Source organism: Cornus florida, unplaced genomic scaffold, assembly GCF_030987335.1.
Source record: "Cornus florida cultivar Cherokee Brave unplaced genomic scaffold, ASM3098733v1 CherokeeBrave_3.0.0_Hap2_Chr04, whole genome shotgun sequence".
Taxonomy (NCBI): Eukaryota; Viridiplantae; Streptophyta; class Magnoliopsida; order Cornales; family Cornaceae; genus Cornus; species Cornus florida.
Window position 1 is genome coordinate 48,054,347 of NW_026775574.1, and position 21,284 is coordinate 48,075,630.

The 21,284-nt window shown below is 39.5% G+C and overlaps 1 protein-coding gene across 1 annotated transcript; it reads right to left on the minus strand.

Annotated features, from left to right (window-relative positions):
- Positions 1-2,501: 2,501 nt before the first annotated feature.
- LOC132304950 (uncharacterized) lies at positions 2,502-5,690 on the minus strand. The gene has a single exon (XM_059802646.1). It carries the CDS (start codon positions 5,688-5,690, stop codon positions 2,502-2,504), a length of 3,189 nt encoding a protein of 1,062 aa, XP_059658629.1.
- Between the last annotated feature and the right edge of the window lie 15,594 nt (positions 5,691-21,284).

The following is a 21,284-nucleotide window of genomic DNA, read 5'->3' on the forward strand; positions in this document are numbered from 1 at the left end:
TCTTTACCGTGGCATCGGGGAATATGTTGCTTCCAACTTCAAAACCTGTTTTAGGCCATTCTGGCTATTACAACTTTGGGAATACGCATATTTCCCTGAGCTTTATCCCGATCTCGACTTGTCGACCGCTGTTCCTGTTCCCGGCTATCATTATGCACATATTCAACCAGGAAAAAGATCGTTCAAAACCATGTTCTCCTTTTTTTACAAACTCCCTGCATACCGGGCCAGTCATCTTTTCTTGCCATTCTCTCCTAGACCGAGGCGACCTTTGTGGCTTTCCTATCCCCCTGCCCAGGCTCCACCGAGTTGCCAAGACGAACATACACAAACCTGGGCCAGTTTCTTGATTGCTAGGGACATCTCCAATGGATGTTCAAGAATGGGCTCTCCAAATAGTAAGTGTGGGGTGGAGTATTACAATCCCCCACAATTTGCTAGACAATTTGGTCTCACCCAACTCGTTCCACTTCCGCCTTTTCGATCTTTCAATACTTCTTTCTTGGAACGAGTAGTCTTCACCTCAAAAGAAACGGTGGATAGAGTATCCTCCCGGTTTAACCGTCTCTGTAACAAGTTCTCTTTGCAGCCATTTTTGGAAAATCCTGATACTTCTCTATCCTTTGACTACTGGTGGGGAAACCATATTGCGGAGGTTATGGTGGAGGATTCTCGCACTATAACAAATAGGATTGCCTCCATTTTTATTAAACCCCAAGGAGCCTCGACCAAGCCATCAAAAGGGATCAGTGTAGCTAATCCTGGTTCTCCCAGCAGGACGAAAAAATCAAAGTCATCCAAAGAAGGTACACACTCACACTTACATATATATAAATACCAAGTTCTATGCCTTGGATCATAAGAATATCTTTTCCTTTATGCAGCTGTTGACTTCTATGACCCATTGGGAGTTTCTGATCATGAGGCGGAAATGCCTGAGGCTGACGAGGAAAACGTGGTGCTCCCCAAGAGGCCTAAGGTTTTCCTTATGAATTCTTTAAAGCATAATCTCTTAGAACTTTAGCTTACTTATATGTACCACCTAATACCTCTTTTTTAACCTCAATGGTATTCCAGGTGACCAGGGCAGGGAAAGGAAGAAAACAGGTTACCTCAGTTAGGACCACCAACCCTTTACCTCTGATCGATGAAGAGGAGGAAGAAAATCCTGATCCCTTGATGCCATCGACTTTCTCAGTTGAGACAAATATCTCTACCAGCCGTGAGGTAACTATGCTTTGTTTTTACTTTCAGTACCAATGTACCTTGCCGATTCTAATGGCATCTTTATGGACAGGTTTCCTCACACTCGGCTAGGTCGTTGTCAAGAGATAGGATCAACATTTGTGATGACATTGCGAATGCTGATCACCCTCGCACTAGTGGAGTCGAGTGTTAACAAGCCACTACTCAACCAAACACTGTCTTTCATCAGTTTGATGGGGCTGAGGTGATTTTCAAGATGATCTTTCAGTACATCTCCCATATATCTTTATCAAAGTTAGGCATTCAGAAACATTCTTCTCTTGCAGGTTGCCCCGGGCACACAACCAAGAGTTCCAAGCCCTTACTCTGCACCAGCGTTTGCTACCAGACGCACCTTTGGCCATGTGACTCGGCCTTCACCAGTTGGTGTGAGTATTTATGACTTGTTCTCTCATTCAAGCCTTGACTTGTTTTACCAAATTCCTTTCATTCGCAGGCTGGCTCAAATTCTCAGTCCCAACCGCCCCTTCAAACTTATAGCACGATCGATGACTTTGATGCCTACTTTTCCGAGATAGCGGACCCCTTGATGAGTGAGCCAGTTGTTGTGCCTACGTCTTCCAATCGTCCGCCAGATATTGAGGGGGCAAAAAGATTACTAGTCGCCGTCGTGTCCCGAGACCTCTCTGAGATGCCAAGTTTGGCTGCTGATGTGACTGATGCCATGTCCGTCTTGATAGATCATCATGACTTAAATCAAGAACAGATAAACCATCTTCAATCTGTCCAGAGTCGATTCCCGACTCTCGTCTCTGATTTTCAGCTCTCCTCTCAGAAGGCTAGTGAGCTGTCGTCTACGATCCATGAAAAACTGCAGGAGCAAGAATCTTTGATTCAACAAGAGAAAGACAATGTTTCCCATTTTCGGACCTTAAAATTAACTTATGTTAGGGAAAGCCAAAGAGCAGCAGAGATCGAACGAGAGATAGAACGTCTCAAGATGGAGTTGACTGGAACTGCCCGGTCAAGAGAAGGACTCGCTATTCAGATGAAGGAGATTTATCAAAAGAATGTGGAAATTGATCAGCAGAGAGAATCGTTCTCAAAAGAAATTCCTCAACTGAGGGCTGAGAAGGCCAAAGAGGATGAAAAAATGGCCATGTCTAAGAAAGAGTGGGATGAGCTCAGGAGTCATTTTGTTTATCTGCAAAGAAAATGATAGGTAATGACTCTTATAAATTTTGTACTCAATGAAAACAACGAATGAAATGCATGTCTCTATGGCTTCTAGTTATTTAACCATCTTTGGTTTTATTCTCCATTGTCTCCCACATTGTAGGATAATAAGTTTTTAAGTATCGGCCATTAATCGGTCGAGGGTGTATTTCCCCGTCAAGATCTTGCAAATGATTTGCGCCTCCTTTTAAGACTTTGTAAACCACAAATGGACCTTCCCAATTTGGTGACCATTTTCCATATTTTCGATCATTCACACCCATTGGGAGGACAGTCTTCCAAACCAAGTCACCTTCACCCAAGATTTTGGCCCTAACACGCTTGTTATATGCCCTTGCTACTCGCCTCTTCTGAACTTGTATGTGGTCAAGAGCCCTTAACCTTACTTCGTCTAGGTCCTCCAATTCGACCAACATAGACTCATTATATTCAGCAGGGGTCAAATTGTTTTGCAATGCGAATCTCATTGACCGTACAGTCACTTCCATAGGCAAAACTGCATCATGACCATAGGTGAGCATAAATGGAGTCACACCTGTGCTCGACTGTTGAGAAGTCCTATATGCCCAAAGTGCTTCTGATAGCAGTTCATGCCACACCCTAGGGTTATCTTCCACCATTTTTTCAATGATGCCTTTTAGCGTCTTATTAGACGACTCGGCTTGACCATTTCCTTGTGTAAAGTGAGGGGTTGAGTTTAGGAGCTTGATCCCGTACTCTGCTGCAAATGCCTGCACTTCTTTGGCAACAAGGGCTGAACCTCGATCAGTTGTGATTGATTCTGGGATCCCAAATCTATGAATAACATGTTGTTTGATAAACCGAATCACATCTTCTTGGTGCACTAACTTCATGGGCACCGCTTCGACCCACTTGGTAAAGTAGTCAGTTGCCACAATGATAAAACAATGTTGTTTAGAAGAAGGTGGATAAACTTTCCCTATCAAATCCATAGCCCAGCCTCTAAAAGGCCATGGTTTTATGATTGGTTGTAATTCAATCGCCGGGGCTCTATGGATTGGCCCATGCCTTTGACACGCTTGACATCCTTTGGCGTAAGTGATACAATCTTTAAGCATCCCGGGCCAGTAATAAGCGTACCTTCTAATCAGCCACTTCATCTTTATTCCAGCTTGGTGAGCACCACATATCCCTTCATGGGTCTCTCCCATTACTTTCATGGCTTCTTTCTTACTGACACACCTTAAGAGTAGGTCATCTTTAATGCTTTTCCTGAATAGGTCTCCATCAATCATCACAAACTTAAGAGCTTTGATTTTTAGCTTCTTGTCAGCCTTAGGGTCTGGATTTTTGAGAAAATCGACGATCGGTGTTCTCCAATCATCCTCTTCCATATCGTCTTCCACCTCGATTGTAAAGACCTCCGCCAACAATTCCTCCCTCGCCTTAACTGAGGGTAATGATCTTCTCTTTATTCTGATCAAATTCTCCATTATTCCTTCTGGCACCCTAATGCCAGATGCTATTTGAGCCAAATCATTGGCCTCTTTATTATGCAATCTATAAACATGCTTGACCTTTACCTCTGCAAATTCTTGTAGTAATTGCATGGCTATAGAGTGGAATGGTTTGAGGTGCCAACTTTGGCACCTGAAATTGCTGGACAACTGACCGATCACCAGACTTGAATCACCTATGATTTCAACGGTCTGTGCCCCCATCTCTAAGAGTATTTCAAGACCAATAATCAGAGCTTCATATTCTGCTTGATTGTTAGAACATTTGAAATCTAGAAAGAAAGAATATGTTGTTTTCCTGCCATTTGGTGCAATTATTACAACTCCAGCTCCCCCGACATCATTTGCGCTGGATCCGTAAAAAATTAGAGTCCAAGGAGTTAGTTGAATAGCACATAACTCCATTGCATCATAGACTCCCGGATCAACATCCAAGCATGGATGGTCAGCTAGGAAATCAGCAAGTGCTTGGCCCTTCACGGCCCTTTGAGGCACATATTGGAAACTGAATTCCATAAGGGCCAAGGACCACTTGCCTATTCGTCTAGAAATTATTGGACGAGAAAGCATATACTTAATTAAGTCAGTGGCACAAATCACATAAACTAAAACAGGTAGCATATATATTCTCAATTTGTGAGCAGCAAAATACAAAGCAAGACACATTTTTTCGATTGGCGTATATCGACTCTCAACCGGTGTCAAAATACGACTAAGGTAATACACCGCCTGTTCTTTCCCTACTTCATTATCCTGGGCTAACAAACTTCCGATTGACTCATCCGCGGCTGAAATATATAACTTCAGCGGCTGTTTCTTCGTAGGTGGCATAAGGACAGGAGGGTTAGCAAGATATTCCTTGATTGATTTAAACACATGTTGGTGATGCTTTTCCCATCGAAAGTCTTCCTCTGATTTGAGCTTTAAGAGCGGAGAAAAGGTATGGATCTTTCCAGCACGGTTTGAAATAAACCTTCCCAAGTATGTGATTTGACCAATCAGTCTTTGTAACTCCTTCTTGTTGCGAGGTGGTTGAGCGTCGATGATCGCCCTAGCTTTATTCTTGTCGATCTCGATACCCCTACGATGCACCAAGAACCCTAGAAAGTTCCCAGCTGTCACTCCAAAGGCGCATTTAAGTGGGTTCATCTTCAAACCATGGGTTCTCATTCTCTCAAATGATCTCCTCAAGTCGGCCAGATGTTTCGCCTTTGTCGCTGATTTCACCACCACGTCGTCAATATATACTTCCATAAATTTCCCAATCATGTCATGGAAGATTGCATTCATAGCTCGTTGATAAGTGGCTCCGGCATTCTTCAAACCAAAGGGCATCACCACCCATTCGAAAGTGCCTATGGCTCCCGGACATCTAAATGCCGTCTTGTTAACATCATCCTCTGCTATGAATATCTGGTTGTATCCTGAGTGACCGTCCATGAATGACAGAATCTCATTCTTGGCGGCCGCATCAATCAATTGATCGGCCATGGGCATTGGATACTCATCTTTTGGAGTAGCTAAATTTAAATTCCGGAAGTCTACGCACACCCTAATCTTTCCATTCTTCTTAACCACGGGAACGATATTGGATAGCCAATCACAATACCTTGTGGTCCGGATGAGTCCTGCTTTGAGTAACCTCTCAATTTCCTCCTTCACTTTCATAGTCACTTCTGTTGACATACGTCTTGGCGCTTGCTTGAACGGTCTGAAACCTTCTTTTATAGGTAGTCGATGTTCAACTAGCTGCCTTGGTAATCCCGGCATCTCAGTGTAATTCCAAGCAAAACAATCCTTATATTCTCTAAGCAACGAGATCAGTTCAGCTTTAAAGTCAAGTTATAGAAGATCACTTATGTAGGTTGGCCGAGGCTCTTCCTCTGTTCCCAAATTGATCTCCAACAAGGGTTCCTGAACATCGGCTTTCAGATCCTCTAGCTTAGCCGGAGCTGCATCTAGCTCTTCTAGCTGAATAACATCTCGACAATCCCCTGATTCACCTTCTTCTATGATTTCGGCCATATTGGCCGACATATCACTCCACAACATTGCCCGTCTTTCGGCGAGATATGCTCTCAGCCGTGCCATGCTAGCTTTAAATGCTAGCATTTTCTCTTTCTCCTTTTGGGCTTGGTCCATTAACAACCTGTTGTTCATTAACTTCAACTATCGGCCTTGGCTCGCAGATAACACTTGGCCTCGATAGTTCCTTGAATAAATCGGATAAGTCCCCGTCTGTCAGATTTTTCCTCATCGTCGCCTTCTCAGGCTTGCCATACTTGTCACAACCAATAAGCCTCACAGGACCCATTTCCTCCTCATATAAAACTGCATCAGCCACATGGACCCGAGCTTCAAAAGGCTTATTATCTCCCCATATGACTTGGATTTCATCCCCATCCCAGAAAATCATAAACTGGTGGAGGGTAGAAGGGATGCAGAAATGTGGGTGTAACCAATCACGCCCAATCAAAGCGTTGTAAGCCGCCCCTGCGTCGACCACGAAAAAAGTAGTCATGGTCTTACATCTTCCAACTGTCATTTCCAAGGTGACTACCCCTCTGGTCCTGGCTCTGCCCCCCGTGAAATTACTGACTGTCAAGTCAGTGGGAATCAAGTCATTTTCCGTTTTTTGCAGCAACCTCATGGTGTTCATCGGAAGGATATTAACCGCAGATCCATTATCTATCAGTGCCCGAGACACTGGCATCCCTTCTAGGAACACTATGATATAGAGTGGTTTCAAGTGTTGAGACATTGCCGCAGAAGGCTTCTCAAAAATCACCCTAGCCGCCTGATCTCTCCCAATAGTTACTGACTCATCATCTCGTGGTTTAGCTCTTATCACAGCGACTTTCTGTTTCTTATCTTCAGAGACCAACTCAGATGGGTTCTCAATAATCTCTGGAACTTCCTGACCTTCATCATCGATCACCTCGACGTCTCCTTCCATAGCGGAGGGTTGATCAGGTTTAGCCTCAAAAATATGAGGCAAGGTAAGAACATATTGCAATTCACAATTCCTTCAAATGAACCAAATTTGATACCTTTTGAACCATCATCCTGGTCATCTAGGTCGAGTTCGTCATCACCAAATCCTGTTTCATCTTCAGCTTCTTTCATGGAGGAAGACACACATTTCTCTTCAGTGCATCTATTTCCGTCTGCACTATCTTCCTTGGATTTTCCTTTCGGATCACTTTTTGAATCTTGCTTGATAGGTTCTCTCCTAAGCAAAGTCACCTTCCCTGGCTGTGGAGCTGAATATTTTTCTTCTATTCTCTTTAACTCAGTTTTCATCCGCTGCCACCGTCTTACTTGAGTGCGAGTCATGAATGCTGGCGGGATATCCCTGACCCTAGAGAACTTTGGATGACTCACCCTTGACCATCGACCGTCGTCAGTGACTGGTGGCTTGACCATCCTTTGCCTATGGTTTGGGTGGTTAACTGATGTCTCAGCCTGGCGAGCCACATTTGAGTCATGCTCCCTCGGCTTCCAGACAGCATGAGTAAGATTCCTTGACCGACTGTTGGAGTTCACTTCTCACCTTCGCTTGTGATGCTCATTGGTATTAGACCTTCTATTAGGCCATGTTAATCGACTTGTCACAGGCACCCTAGACGAGGGTGACCTAGGTCTGTCTTCATGACGTGAACTTCCAGGACGTCCCCGAGTGTCGCTGTGGAACCTCTCTCGGTCCCTTCCAATGTCTGTCTTGCATTTAGGGCATAATCCTTGCTTGATCAGCGCCAGTTGAGCCTCCCGCAACTCCTTTTCTAAGTCATCCTTAGACCTTGGAGTTTCCTTAACCATCGGCTTCTTTCATTCAGCCTTGCTTTCTCTGTTAGCTGAAGTATCCTCAAAATCAATTCTTCTCCGTGTCCTGCTGGCCATTGAGATTTCGACCATGTTACTGCTGACCAAGGCTGGGAATGGATCACTGTCAATGCTCATCACCTCTTTCTTCTTCTCCGGGAACTTCCATGCCCCCTTCTCGATCTGTGCCTGAATCACATTACGAAAGACAACATAATTATTAGTTGCATGATTCCAGGAGTTATGATATTTGCAATACTCTCGACCCTTGATTTCATCAGCTGAAGGTATTTTATGTACCCCAGTGACTTTGATAATTTTATCAGACAACAGGTGGTCAAAGATTTGCTCTGCTTGACTTATATCGAAAGCATATTGTTTGCCAGCCTCAAAGATATTCCTTTTGGCTGAAGATGATGAGGGTTGAACACCGCTAACAGTCTCTAAGGGCTTAGCTAAAGCTTTACATACATATGGTTTTTTTGAAACAATTTGAACAGCATCGACCTCTAGGTCATCATACACTGTATCAACCATGTGTATTTCATAATTAGGGTCCTTATAATAGGTCCCCCGAGAGGAGTTTTTCCTCTCGTAAGATTTTTTCATATTTGGTAACCCTATCGGCTAATTGGAACAGATCTCCAAAATGAGTACCCTCGAACTTCTTTCGTAATTCAAAGTCTAAACCGCTAAGGGCCAAGTTGACAAACTCTTCTTCAGGCAAAGTAAGTTGGCACCTATTTCGTGCCTTCTTAAACCTAGCCAAAAATGTCTCAACATCCTCATTTGGCAACTGATGGATCCTAGATAGGTCGGACATAGAGACTTCTGGTTCTGTCCTATAGAACTGATCATGGAACACATCCTGCATCTGTTGCCAAGTGTGGATGGAATTTGGTGGCAAGTTTAGATACCACTTGAAGGCAGTCTCAGTGAGGGTGTTAGAGAATAGCTTCATTTTATACCAATCGTTGTTGCTGAGTGGCCCACATTTTAATGTGAAACGGCCAATGTGCTCAAGAGTCGATTGGTTGCCTTCTCCTGAGAAAGTTGCAAAGTTTGGCACCCGAAAATTTTGGGGAAGATCCATCCGATCTATCCAGTCAGGAAATGGGTGCCTAAAAGTAGGTCGAGTAGCCCTTTTTAAAGCTGGTCCATACTGTTCTTGTATGACCTCAGCCAATTGCTCCCTAGTCATGACCATAGGCGGGGCTTGGTTCTGAAAAGGAACATTGGGCCAAGGGTTATGTCCCTCTTGCCCCCCTAGGTTCCCTGCCTGAGGTGGCAAGACTTGAGGTTGAAAATGAGGAGATCGACCATTAGGTTGGTCATGATTCCTCCATCTTGGTTGTTGGTGACCATTCACTCCTGGCTCTACTTGATGGACTTATGGTGGAATTGGAGCTACTGGTCGAGGACCATTAACCATGGGAGGTGGCTGGGCACCTCTTTCTAGTTGACCAACTTGTTGAGGAGGAAACTGGTCCACGGGTCTATCATTCTGGTTTTCTAACCTAGGCGGCTGAGCAATGACCTGCCTATCAATACGAGTCACTAAGGCATTAATCACCTGATTTAGCTGTTGGAGCTGAGTATTAGTCATGTGGGATGAAGCCACCAATGGCTCCATATTTTTGTTGATTTCCCAAGCGACTTGGCGTTGGGAAGCCTCCACTCTACTTTCAAATCGTGTCACCATATTACTGACACTTTCGGCCACCATTTGGTGGCTGGCCTGATGTCCCTCTTCATGCTCAGACCCGGAATCTTGCATGATGGGAGCAGGCTGATTTTCTTCCTGATCTTCCCTTTGAGGGTTAGCTTGTCCAGCTGAAGTCTGAGTCTATGACCTAGTCTCGACGACCATTCACAAATAAAACACAGGTCCCACCGGGCGTGCCAAAGTTGTTTGGCTCACAAAGTGGTCTGAGGTCGCTAGCCAATGAATGGCTGACCTAGAACGCGGGCGTGCCAGAGTCCTAATGGACTCGAATATTTCTTGCCAAACTATTCCTATTGGGTCGGGTCACCGACCTAAGGTGATTCAGGTGAAACTTGGAAAGTAGGAATGACCCTCTCCTTAAGGTTGCTATTGCCTTTAAGAAAGGACTTTAAACATTTAAGATGAGTATCAATTAGAAGCAACTTAAACTGAACAATAAATATACCTGAATCTGCAAACCTTTCTTCATTGAACTTGACTGATTACAATGATGAATGAATTACAAACTCTTGATTGAAATGGAAACTAAAGTATTGAATGCTGAAAAATAACTAAGTACTAAACTGATAGTGCTAAGCTGAACTTGCTGAAATAAAAGCTAAGTGATAAACTGAACTTGATGAGATAAAAGCTAAATGCTAAGTGATATGAATGCTAAAGGTTGAACTTTAGAAATGGTCTTGGACCTCTTCCTTGTGATGCTTGAGTGGGTATTTATAGAGGCTTCCACCTGGTGTTGTCCCTTTCAACCGTTTCTCTAGAAATTGATTGGTTGTAAGCTGAAAGTGACTTTTCCTAACCACCAGCTGGAAAGGTTGACTAACTTGCACATCCCTCTATAGGCAAATACAAGTATGTCTGACATGGTATTTTTGACTAAATGGTGCCTATTCTTTCATGCTTGATGATTTTGGTCTTCAAGCCATTTTTAGCTCTCTGCACCTGTCATGTCTGGCTTGATTTGTACATTAGCCTGGAGTCATCTGATTACTGACAATCCTGACTTCCCTCATCAGATCTTGGTGAGAACCTTCCATCTGTAGTTCTAAACTTCTGACATTGTCAAGTTTTCATTTTCTATTTCAAGCTTTCTTCAAACTTCTAGACCTGACTTGTTGGGTTCTTGAAACATTGGGATTCACAACCGGTCTTCATTTGAATTACCCCAAAGATTCCTCAAGTGATAATGACCCGAGACCCCTGATCATGACCATATTTGGTCATAAGTCTTGATCATGGCCATAGTGACTAGAAATCTTGGTTAAGATTCATGATCATGACCATTATAACCAAGAGTCTTATGATCATTGTGACCGAGAGAAATAACGATCGAGACTCTTGATCGTGGCTAGTTATGAGTCTTTGGAGAGACTTTGGATTGTGACCATTATAACTGAGGGTCTCCTGACCATGACCATTGTGATTGAGAAAGTTGTGACTGAGAGTATTTTGGCCTAAGACTAATGATCATGATGACTGAGACTCTCATAACCATAGCGACCGAGAAGGGTTTTGGCCTAAAACTTATGACCATGAGACTGAGACTCTCATGACCAAGATGACTGAGACTCTCATGACCAAGATGACTGAGAAGGCTTTGGCCTAAAACTCATGATCATGAGACTGAGACTCTCATGACCATAATGACTGAGAAGGTTTGGCCTAAAACTCATGATCATGACCATAGTAACTGAGAGTCATAACCATAGTGACTGAGACTCTCAATCATAGCCTGTTATGAGCTCAAAACCTCATATCAGTCTTAATGGCCTAAAAATTCCACTCTTCTTCATTCTCAGCCTTAAATCGGATCACCATGATTAGAAATTAATCTTTTGCCCTGATGATCGGACCTTGTAATTTCTGACCACATGGCATGATTGCCTCGAATTATATTTTAGGTGTTAACAATATATATGCTCCATAGTTTTACACCAATAATCTTTATCTTTTTTAAGAGTAATATAACCCATTCAATTTCAAAATGATTTTCAATTAATTTTCTCAATATTGGATTAGTGTGCGCACTATAAAAATATAAGCTTAAGAACCTTTTCTTTAAAAATAGATAAACATAGCAAATAATTTCTCTTAGTATAGATTACACATTGAGAATTTTATTCATTAAATAATTATTTGTCTCAATTTGCATTTATGAAGATTTAGTGAACTTAAGAGAAATTTGCACACACAAATTTCGTATCTATAATTGAAGAACGAAATATGGGACAAATAATAATTTTATTGATTTATGAAAATTAAGTACAATCCTCTGAGATTTTCTTTACAAAATAAAGAAAATATTCTCTGATTTGATCTCCTTTGTTGGTTGGATTCAAGGGTTATTGGAGCTTGATCTTGAATCGGGTTATTAACAATGTTCTTCAAGTGATTGTAAAAACTTATTCTACTTTCACTGGTTGTTGATACGATTTCATGATTAGGACACCAGGGTTATACGTGTATTCTAACATAAAAAAATAAAATAAAAATTATCATGGCCACTTCCTAGTCAATTGTTTAAATCATCTTCAATCATGCTTAATGATTCTTAATTATTTTTTAATTATAAGGTCCATGTCTTACCATTTAAATAAGCAAAGTGATAAACAAATAGTTAAGTGGGTTATATATCTTATTTTCTATAACTATCTTATGTAATTGTTTTTTAACTGAACGAGGAATCTATATGAGTAGTTCTGACAAGAGCATTGCATAAATGTCCAAAAAGGTATGAATTTTTTAAATGTTACAACTCACAATCTAGAGTTGAGCTTTGAGCAAATTGCTTTATTGATAAATTTGTACTTCTTTATATATTTGTCCATAAAGGGCACTTATCATTCTCATGTCACTAACGTGTGGTAAAAGGTCGGAGGGGCCCGAGTGAGTAAACCCTTAGGTAACCCAGGCACGGAGACTTAAATTATGAATCTCTATTAACAATAAACATATACTACATATTTTTTAACAATAATCTTTATAGCTTTTAAGAGTAATATGACCCATTCAATTTCACAATAATTTTCAATTAATTTTTTCATTATTGGACTAGTGCACTATAAAAATATAAGCTTAAGAATCTTATCTTTAAAAATAGATAAACATAGCAATTAATTTCTCTTAGTATAGATTACACATCGAGAATTTTATTCATTAAATAATTATTTGTCTCAATTTGCATTTATGAAGATATAGTGAACTTGAGAGAAATCAATTTCACTCATGTATAAACAAAGAAAAACATATCATCACATTCTCACAAAATCCTTAAAATAAAAAAAAATAAAATAAGAAAAAAAAAGAAGAAGATAACCTAATCATAAACTACAAGATATGGTCAAATTGAAACAAGATAGACAACAAAGCACAATCTATGACCATATGAGTTCCCTACTTAGGGTGGTTTACACCTATATATTATTGGAAACAAGTCCTATAGCATCAATAGGCACTGGAAATGGAATTTTGATTTCTCGGCAGCAACAACAAACCCACATACAGTTCGAGACTGTACCCTATCGTCAAATTTAGAATCGTTCAGTTTCTCACCCCATAAATCCAGCCACAACAATAGAGGCTACTCCAAAAGTACATTAGAGGTCTAAGCCAAAACGCTATCCTTCACTTCGATTAGCAACCAAGCAGCAGAGTCCTCATCATGAGGAATCCAGTTCCTATCGCCAGTACTAGAGTTCATCCAAAAGATACCATTGTCCTCAGAACGAATTACGTGAAGTTCATCTGGCCAATCAATGCAGGTCGGTCTTTATATAGACTCAAACAAGCGAGTTACAATTGGTTCACTAAATTTTCTCAATCCTTGTACTTTGCCGGCTAATCACGGTCTAGAGCTGATTATTCCTTATTTTCTAAATACGATGATCATTATAGTTCTACACTTGTTTTAGTTTATGTTTGTAACTACCCAAGACCTTACCCGAACCCAATGCCACAAAAGGAAACTATGGTCATTTCCCATTAATATAGTGATTCTAGAGTCCCCAAGGGGAAAATAGTCATTTGGCATGGTCATATACGGCTTAGGACTCAAAAAGGGGTAAATCTGTCATTTACTAGGGTTATTCAATTATTAAGGTCAAGTCCAAGGGTAAATATGTAACTTTACTGAAGTCTGGGGTCAAAATGCAAACATTGGACCATTTGTGCGCACACTTGGGTTATCCTATCGTTTATAACAACATTCCAGTGAAGACAACAAACTGTAGGGACCATCTGTGTGCACACATGAGGGGATTTGTGCTCATAGTTGTTTATCTGTGCGCACACATGAGATAATCTGTACTCGCAGATGCTAATCTGTGCGCACACTTCAGAGGATCTGTGCACACAGATGAGGCATTTGGCAAAAATTGCTCACTACCAAGGCCATCTAAACGTTTAGATGAGAGCATCTAACTGTTTAGATGGTCCCCAAATCCCACGAGATCATTTAGATCACTTCCCGAACCTATTTCGATGCAATCCTAAGGCAAACAACATGAAAATTAAACCCCATAAACATCATTTAACATACAACCATTTCTTTGAATCATCAAATAACATCTAGTATCCATCATTGATCATTAAATCCCCATGTGAACATTCGTACATCCTTAAATGATAAAATTAGATCCAAAATAATATACCTACAAATCAAGGCCTCCGTGGCCACAAATGCGACGACTTCTCATGAATCCGGCAAAAGAATAAGGTCATTAAATGTTATCAAATATCCAAAAGAATGTCTTTACAAAAGATATAAAAATAATCATCAAGCTATACAAAGCTTGCGGCGATGCTTCATCTACGACATCCTTGCCATTTCCTGAAAATGTTAGAATATAGGGTGAGCACAACGGCTCAATAGAGATAGCCTAAATCTTATAATCCCATAAATCACACCCAAAGTGTTGAATAAAAGAAAAAGGGATCATATAATGGAGAAAATAAATCATACATCATAATCTAATTTCCATGCCTTATAAACTATGAAATGGAATGCCATGAAATGCACTCTCCCCATTTCCAAAACCATTTCGATTATAATACAACCCACACCGAAAATGTTAACACAGCCCGACCCTAAACGTCTCCTAGGCGTCACGAAGGGAATTGACTAATTATCCCTGCCCTATGGCGTCTCCATAGTGTCATTTGGGGCCTAGGTAATTCAACTACACACGTCCAAACTGTCTCATGCCCCCTTCTAGATTGGTTAAGCCCGGACCACACAATGACTCTATAGTGTCTATTTTTACAAAACCATTTTCAAAACCTTTCAAAGCCTTTAAAAATTAACTTTTACAAAACCATTGGAAATCATTTAAAACATCATTTCCAACCCATAACCTAACCAATGTCTATGATATGCATGTTATATTTCAACATTAACATTTCTTAAGGAAATCAACGCAATACATTGACGTGTGTCAAAATATACCACTCGCAATAGCATGAATCCTTGTAGAATAGAGCTATATTAATGGTGTTAATTCCACAGAGAGATGAGTGTTTACTGTTTTATTTCCAATTAATCCAATTTTGATTCAGAGATAAAAGATGTTTTGATTGGTTGTTTGCTATGAACATAAAATAAAATAAAACTAAATTAAGGTAAAGATATCAGAGAGAGAGAGTCTATGGGCTTGACTTCACCACAAACCTCATTGTAACAACCCTGTTATTTTCTTCCTTTTTTGATTTTCTATCATTCATTTATTATTATTATTGTTTATTTTATTTATTTATTTATTTGGTTTATTCTTTTTTGGGATACCTTAGGGTTTTTGGAGACCCGAGGTAGGGTTTTGAGTTCAGTTTTGTGCTCGGATTTGATTTCTGACTTCACATGCATTCATCTCATTTGATTTCCATGAAATGCGTAGTTTTACTTTTGTAGAAAAGCATGCTACTTGTTTACTTTTACCGTAGGGGTATGGATGCATAGTTTCTTCGGAAACATTTTCTTTTCTTGGGGTGTTTTGCGTAATTATCTTTTTGGATATTTTTGGTCTTATGGTCCTTTTTGCAATTTATTTTGTGAGATATCTTGGGGAGGGACCTTTTTGCAATTTATGAAAAGTGTGACAAGTGTCACACTCTCATTGGTCTACTTGTAGGCATTGTATTGGTGGCACTTGGATACCTTGGATGATAACATGTGGAGGGTGAGGATTCACCCACTTGGTGGCCTATGATTGGTGCACTTGTTTGCTTTGGATGAGGACAAGTGTAGGACTTGGATTAAGTCGTGTGAGGGTGCTTAGATTGGTGACAAGTGTAAGTGTAGGATTGAGTTTTGTGTTTGTGTGTGAGATAGGTAGTGTTGGTGTGTGTGTGTTTAATTAATCAAACCTTGAGTTAGTGGAGGAATACACATTCTTCCACTAACTTCACATTCTTCCTCACTTTTCTCTCTAACCACAATTGATGCACTTGTAACCCTAGCCTCTATTTCTTCTTTCTGATCACCTTCCACCAAGCTTTTAGTCTTCCACCTTGAAGACAAAACCTTCCCCTCTTTACAACACCTTTGCACCGTGGTGTTGGTCTCGACCGAGTGCTCAAAATAGTGTAAGAAGTGTGAGTATGTGAAGTGGCCACCACATTTAAAATTGATAAAAACCACTTAACATTATACTATATAGTATGAGTGAAAAGGAATCGTCCCAAGGGATTTGCAAGGTATTATGGAATCAAAGTTGGATTAGTAGGTCAAATGATCAAAGAGAGTGGGTTGTTGGTTGAATTATACTACAATTTAATTAAAAGCAATGTAATGTAAAGCAAGCTAAAATAAATGAGGTGTAGAAAATGAGAGAGAGGTATTAGGACATAGAGTTCCCCACTAAGATTCACCTCACTAAACATCTAATATTTGTCAAATTAGGAGGGAATTAAATGTTGCAAAATAAATGTGTGTGTGTGCTACCAATTGAATCAAAAAGTGTGGATGGCAATAACAAGTGTAACTTGTCTACTTAGGCTAAGGTGTAGTACAAATTATCAAGCTAAAGCCATTAATCCATTCAACAAACCAACAATTGAAGCACACAAAAATCTAGAGAAATGCACTACTTACATCATAAGCATGGATCATCAAACAACAAGCATGGATTATCTACCTATTTAGAAATTTAAAGCAACTACACTACAATTATACTAATGACAAGGAAATTAAACTAATTAAGCTAACGATGCAGCACAATCCATCAAGAAATAAGCATAATCAATCAAATAAATCACAAGAATAGTCAATTAAGCACGATACATTGACCAACACTAGTTCTATAATTTTAATACACATAGACATGCATCAAATGTAAAGAATCAAGTATAAACACATAACCATCCATTCCATCACTGTAGACACTAAAATTTTAATGGACTTTTGTTTTGACAAATTGATCCATTAAATATGGATCAATGTTTAATTAAGTTATTTAATTGGCCCAAGCTTAGTCCACTTAAATTATTTAATTAACCTAGCCTGGATGATTAAATGGAAAGATAATTATTCCTAATAAAATATATTTGGAATAATTATTTTTGAGGATAATTATCATAATATAACCGACCCGACCTAGTTATGATTTTTTTTCTTATCAGGAGAGGACACGTGTCATCATCCTATTAATCAAAGAAAATTATAAATAGAGGCCTGGAGGAAGAGGAATGGGGACACAAATTCAGAGTCCAGAAATCCAATGACTCAAACATCCAGAAGGCACACAAATTCAGTCCAGAAATTCAGAGACTCAGAAATCTAAAAGGTCCAGAAATTGAGAGAATTAGAAATCTAGAGGGCTAGAAATTCAGAGGGCAAACCTGAAGGCAAAGAACACCAAGCACTTCCAAAGTCGTGTCGTTCTTCACCAAATTCAACAAATCCTCTCTGAAGACGAAGAACAACAAATACATCAAATCGTGCTGTTCTTCATCTAAATTTCACGGTGATCAACAACAAGCACATCAAATCGTGCTATTCTTCATCCAAATTCCATGGTGATCAACAACAAGCACATCAAATCGTGCTGTCTTTATCCAAATTCCACGGTGATTCAAGATCAAGCTCGTGCAGCCCTTGGATCCAACCAACCAAAAAAAGGAGATCGAATTAGAGGACCTTATTCTCTATAAAGAATATTACAGAGGGTTGTACTCTAAATTTTCTAAATTAATAAAATATTATTTTTTGCTCCATATTTTGTTCTTATTTGTAGACTACAAAATTTGTGTGTACAAATTTTTGGCTCACCCAACAAGACATCCTCTGCCTCTCATCTCTTTCTCCTACATTAAATCCTCAACAAATTCATCGTTAGATTTTATGACTTTCGACAAGATTCAAATAAAGAGCAAGAATACCCCAAGGACGTCATAGTCATGACGGATAATATCAATACCAGCATAAAAGGTGGCAAGAAGGTTGCAATTTCGTCAAGTGGTACAAACACCTCTGGAAGTTCAATGGTGTGGAGCATGGTCAAGTCATCCATTCCTGCCAAAAGACAGCATTATGCGATGAGAGTCACTTCCGCTAAATCTGTCAAAGTAGCAACTCAAACTCATACCCCCTTCACCTCACTGGGGGCAAGGAGGAAGGTTCCTACAACCTCAAAGGTTGCTCCAGTCACAAGTTCAAGGTCAAGGCTGGTCCACCCAAGGCCAAAGATTTTTTTTGACTCTGTCACTATACCAGTCATAATAACGAGTACTACCTCGAGAGAGTTGCATCAAGAAACGTACTATGCTATAATAATGACTTCAACCGAAAATGCTAAATCACAGAGGGCATTAAGTCAAGGAAACCAAGAAGAAAATCCTCAAAGTGACGATGAGATAGTCCATAACCTTCACCATAGGTTTGGATTGCCGTCTGATTCTTGCAAAGTAGAACAATAATTAAAATTGAAGTGCTCTCAGATATGAGCCTAAACTGTCGATGATACTCCTTGACACGAGTTTAAATTATCCCAGATACAAGCCTAAATTATCGATGACACTCCTTAATACGAGTTTAAACTGTTTACCTAAAAAAATCAAGATCTCCTTGACAAGAGTATAAACTATCTACCTGAAAAAAAAAATCAAGAACTCCTTGATACGAGTTTAAACTGTCTCCAAAAAAATAAATACATGTTGACACTTTTTTATACGAGTTTAAACTGTCTACCTGAAAAACAAAAAAAATCAAGAACTCCTTGATACGAGTTTAAACTGTCTCCCAAAAAAAAAAAAAAAAAATCCTTGACACGAGTATAAACTATCTACCTGGAAAAAAAATTAAGAACTCCTTGATACGAGTTTAAACTATCTCCACAAAAAAAAAAAAAAAAATGTTGACACTCCTTGACACGAGTTTAAACTGTCTACCTGAAAGATAAAAAAAATCAAGAACTCCTTGATACGAGTTTAAATTGTCTCCCAAAAAAAAAAAAAAAAAAAAAAAAAGAAGACACTCATTGACACGAGTTTAAACTATTTACCTAGAAAAAAAAATCAAGAACTCTTTGACATTAGTATAAACTATTTAAAAAAAAAAAAAATGCTCAAAGTAAGCAAAATGACAAAGTGTGCTCGTCATGAGATATCAAAAGGACTAGTCACAACTAATCAACTTGGCTTACTGTCAAGATATTGTTGTCGTTCATCACAAATTTTCAACTTGGCTCGCTCTCAAGATGTTGTCACTCATTATGCGATATCAAAAGTGCTTATCGCACCTGTCAACTTGGCATGCCACTAAAGTGTAGTTGCAAAGAAAATTTTGGTCTGTCGCCAAATTGTAGCTGCAAGGAAGAAATTTGGCCCACCACCAAAATGTAGCTGCAAAGAAGAATTTTGGCCCGTCACCATAATTGTAGCTATAAAGGAAATTTTGATCCGGTAAAGTGTAGTTGCGAAGAAATAAATTGGTTCAGCCAGACTGTAGGTGCTAAGAAAAATTTTGCTCGCCACCGAGGTATTGCTGGAAAAGATTTTCTTTGAGCCATCGTTGAAGAAAAAATTTTGTTCGTCATCAAGGTGTGGCTGGAAGAAATAAATAAAATTGACTTGCCGCCAAAGCGTCACTGAAGAATCTGGGTCATCGCCAAAGTTTCGCAACAACAAAATTTTGACTCACCATCGAGGTGTCACTGAAAAACAAAAATTTGCTTACCGCCGAGGTCTTGCTGAAAAAGATATTTGGTTTTCTATTGAGGTATTGCGTCAAGGAAAATTCACGGCGTCGCCAAGATATTGCTGAAGTAAAAACAAATCACCACACGGAGGCACAGGCATGCAAGCTTCGTCTATCACATCCATATAACATCTGCAACAACTTCTCATTGTGGTGCTTGTGGCCCTAGTATCATGGATTGATTACTACCCTGTGCTTCCTTTTGATAGTTATGTTAACAAATTGCGATTTATCGGCTTCATCATCACTTTCCCATCTAAGAATGGTTCTATTTAGATCTTTATATTAGAAGGTGGATCAAGTTGCAACCAAGATCATGTGCTAAAGAAAGCTACAAAAAAAAAAAAAGAAAAAGAAAAAAGAAAAAAAAACCTCTTGAATGTGTCTCATTGCAGATGAATGTGGATAGGTATATTTATTTGCCTCGTGTGAACATGAAGGAGGATATGGTACAACCACTTTGTGTTGATTGAATTGTCATCTAAACATTGCAAGTTCTTGCAAAATGGTTGATATGTTTGAAGCTCAAGAAATTAAATTCAAATATAGTTCGTTGTCTCATAAGAGCAGCAGCAAACTGGAACCCACTTTGTGACAGCACGATTGAAGACCTATGGATCGTGGTTGTCCTCCCTGAGAAGAAAGTTTCTAGTGGAAGAGATGGATTCAGTTAAATTACTGATCAAGGTTGACCGCTACAAATAAGGAAAAAGGCTAGCTTGGAGGCAAAGTTGATTGGAGTCAGTGTTGATTGCATAGAACAACTTCTATGTTGTTCTTAGATTCATAACAGGAGAGCTAATTCTTAGGAAGTCCTGCATTAAAAAAAAAAAAACACGATAAAGTTCACGTCGGGGTAGTGCGTAAATCAGTGGTAGCACTAAAGAACTTCATCAACGAAGACCGGCGAAACCTAGAATAAACACCATGAACCCCGACGAGCTTCAGTTCAGAATAGGGATTAACCACCATTAACAGACCTAAAAGTTCTAGCGGGCTCTGTTTAGGCAAACCTCAGTTTCGGCAAAAAAAAAAAAGTCTGGCGAGAAGCTCCGGCGAGTTTCAGAGATAAAACAAGTCCGACGAAGCTTCAATCTGTTCGACCTAACTGCAACTACCAGAAACTTCAACAACTTGAGCTCCATGGGTGTGAGTTGTGGTGTCCTTTTTCGGGGAAAAAAATTCTAGTGTGAAAAAAAAGAGAAAAAAAAGAAGCGTGAAAAAAAAAAGCATGGGAAAAAAAAGGAAAAAAAAAATCCGTGAAAAAAAGAGAGGGAAAAAAATCCATGAAAAAAAAGAGAGGGAAAAAAAAGAAGGAAAAAAAAATTTTGTGAAAAAAAAGGGACGTGAAAAAAAAAAAGAGAAAAAAAAAAGGAGAGAAAAAAAAAAAGGAAAAAAGGAAAAAAAAGGATGTGTGAAAAAAAAAAAAAAAGACATACTGATTATTTGCTCGGGGCAAGTGATGTTCTTCAGAGGCTGCAATCTAACAAGTATTCTGAGGCTTTGGAATTGATGTCTAACCCTATAGTATGGATAGGTATATATAGACAATAAAATATCTTCTATTTATACTGGGATTTATATAATTCAGTTCAAATGGGAAAGTAAAATTCTAATCTAAAGTTGGATA

Bases quoted from the DNA above. Each gene is read 5' to 3' on its own strand.
- LOC132304950 (XM_059802646.1), bottom strand. From the start codon at position 5,690: ATGCCGGGATTACCAAGGCAGCTAGTTGAACATCGACTACCTATAAAA.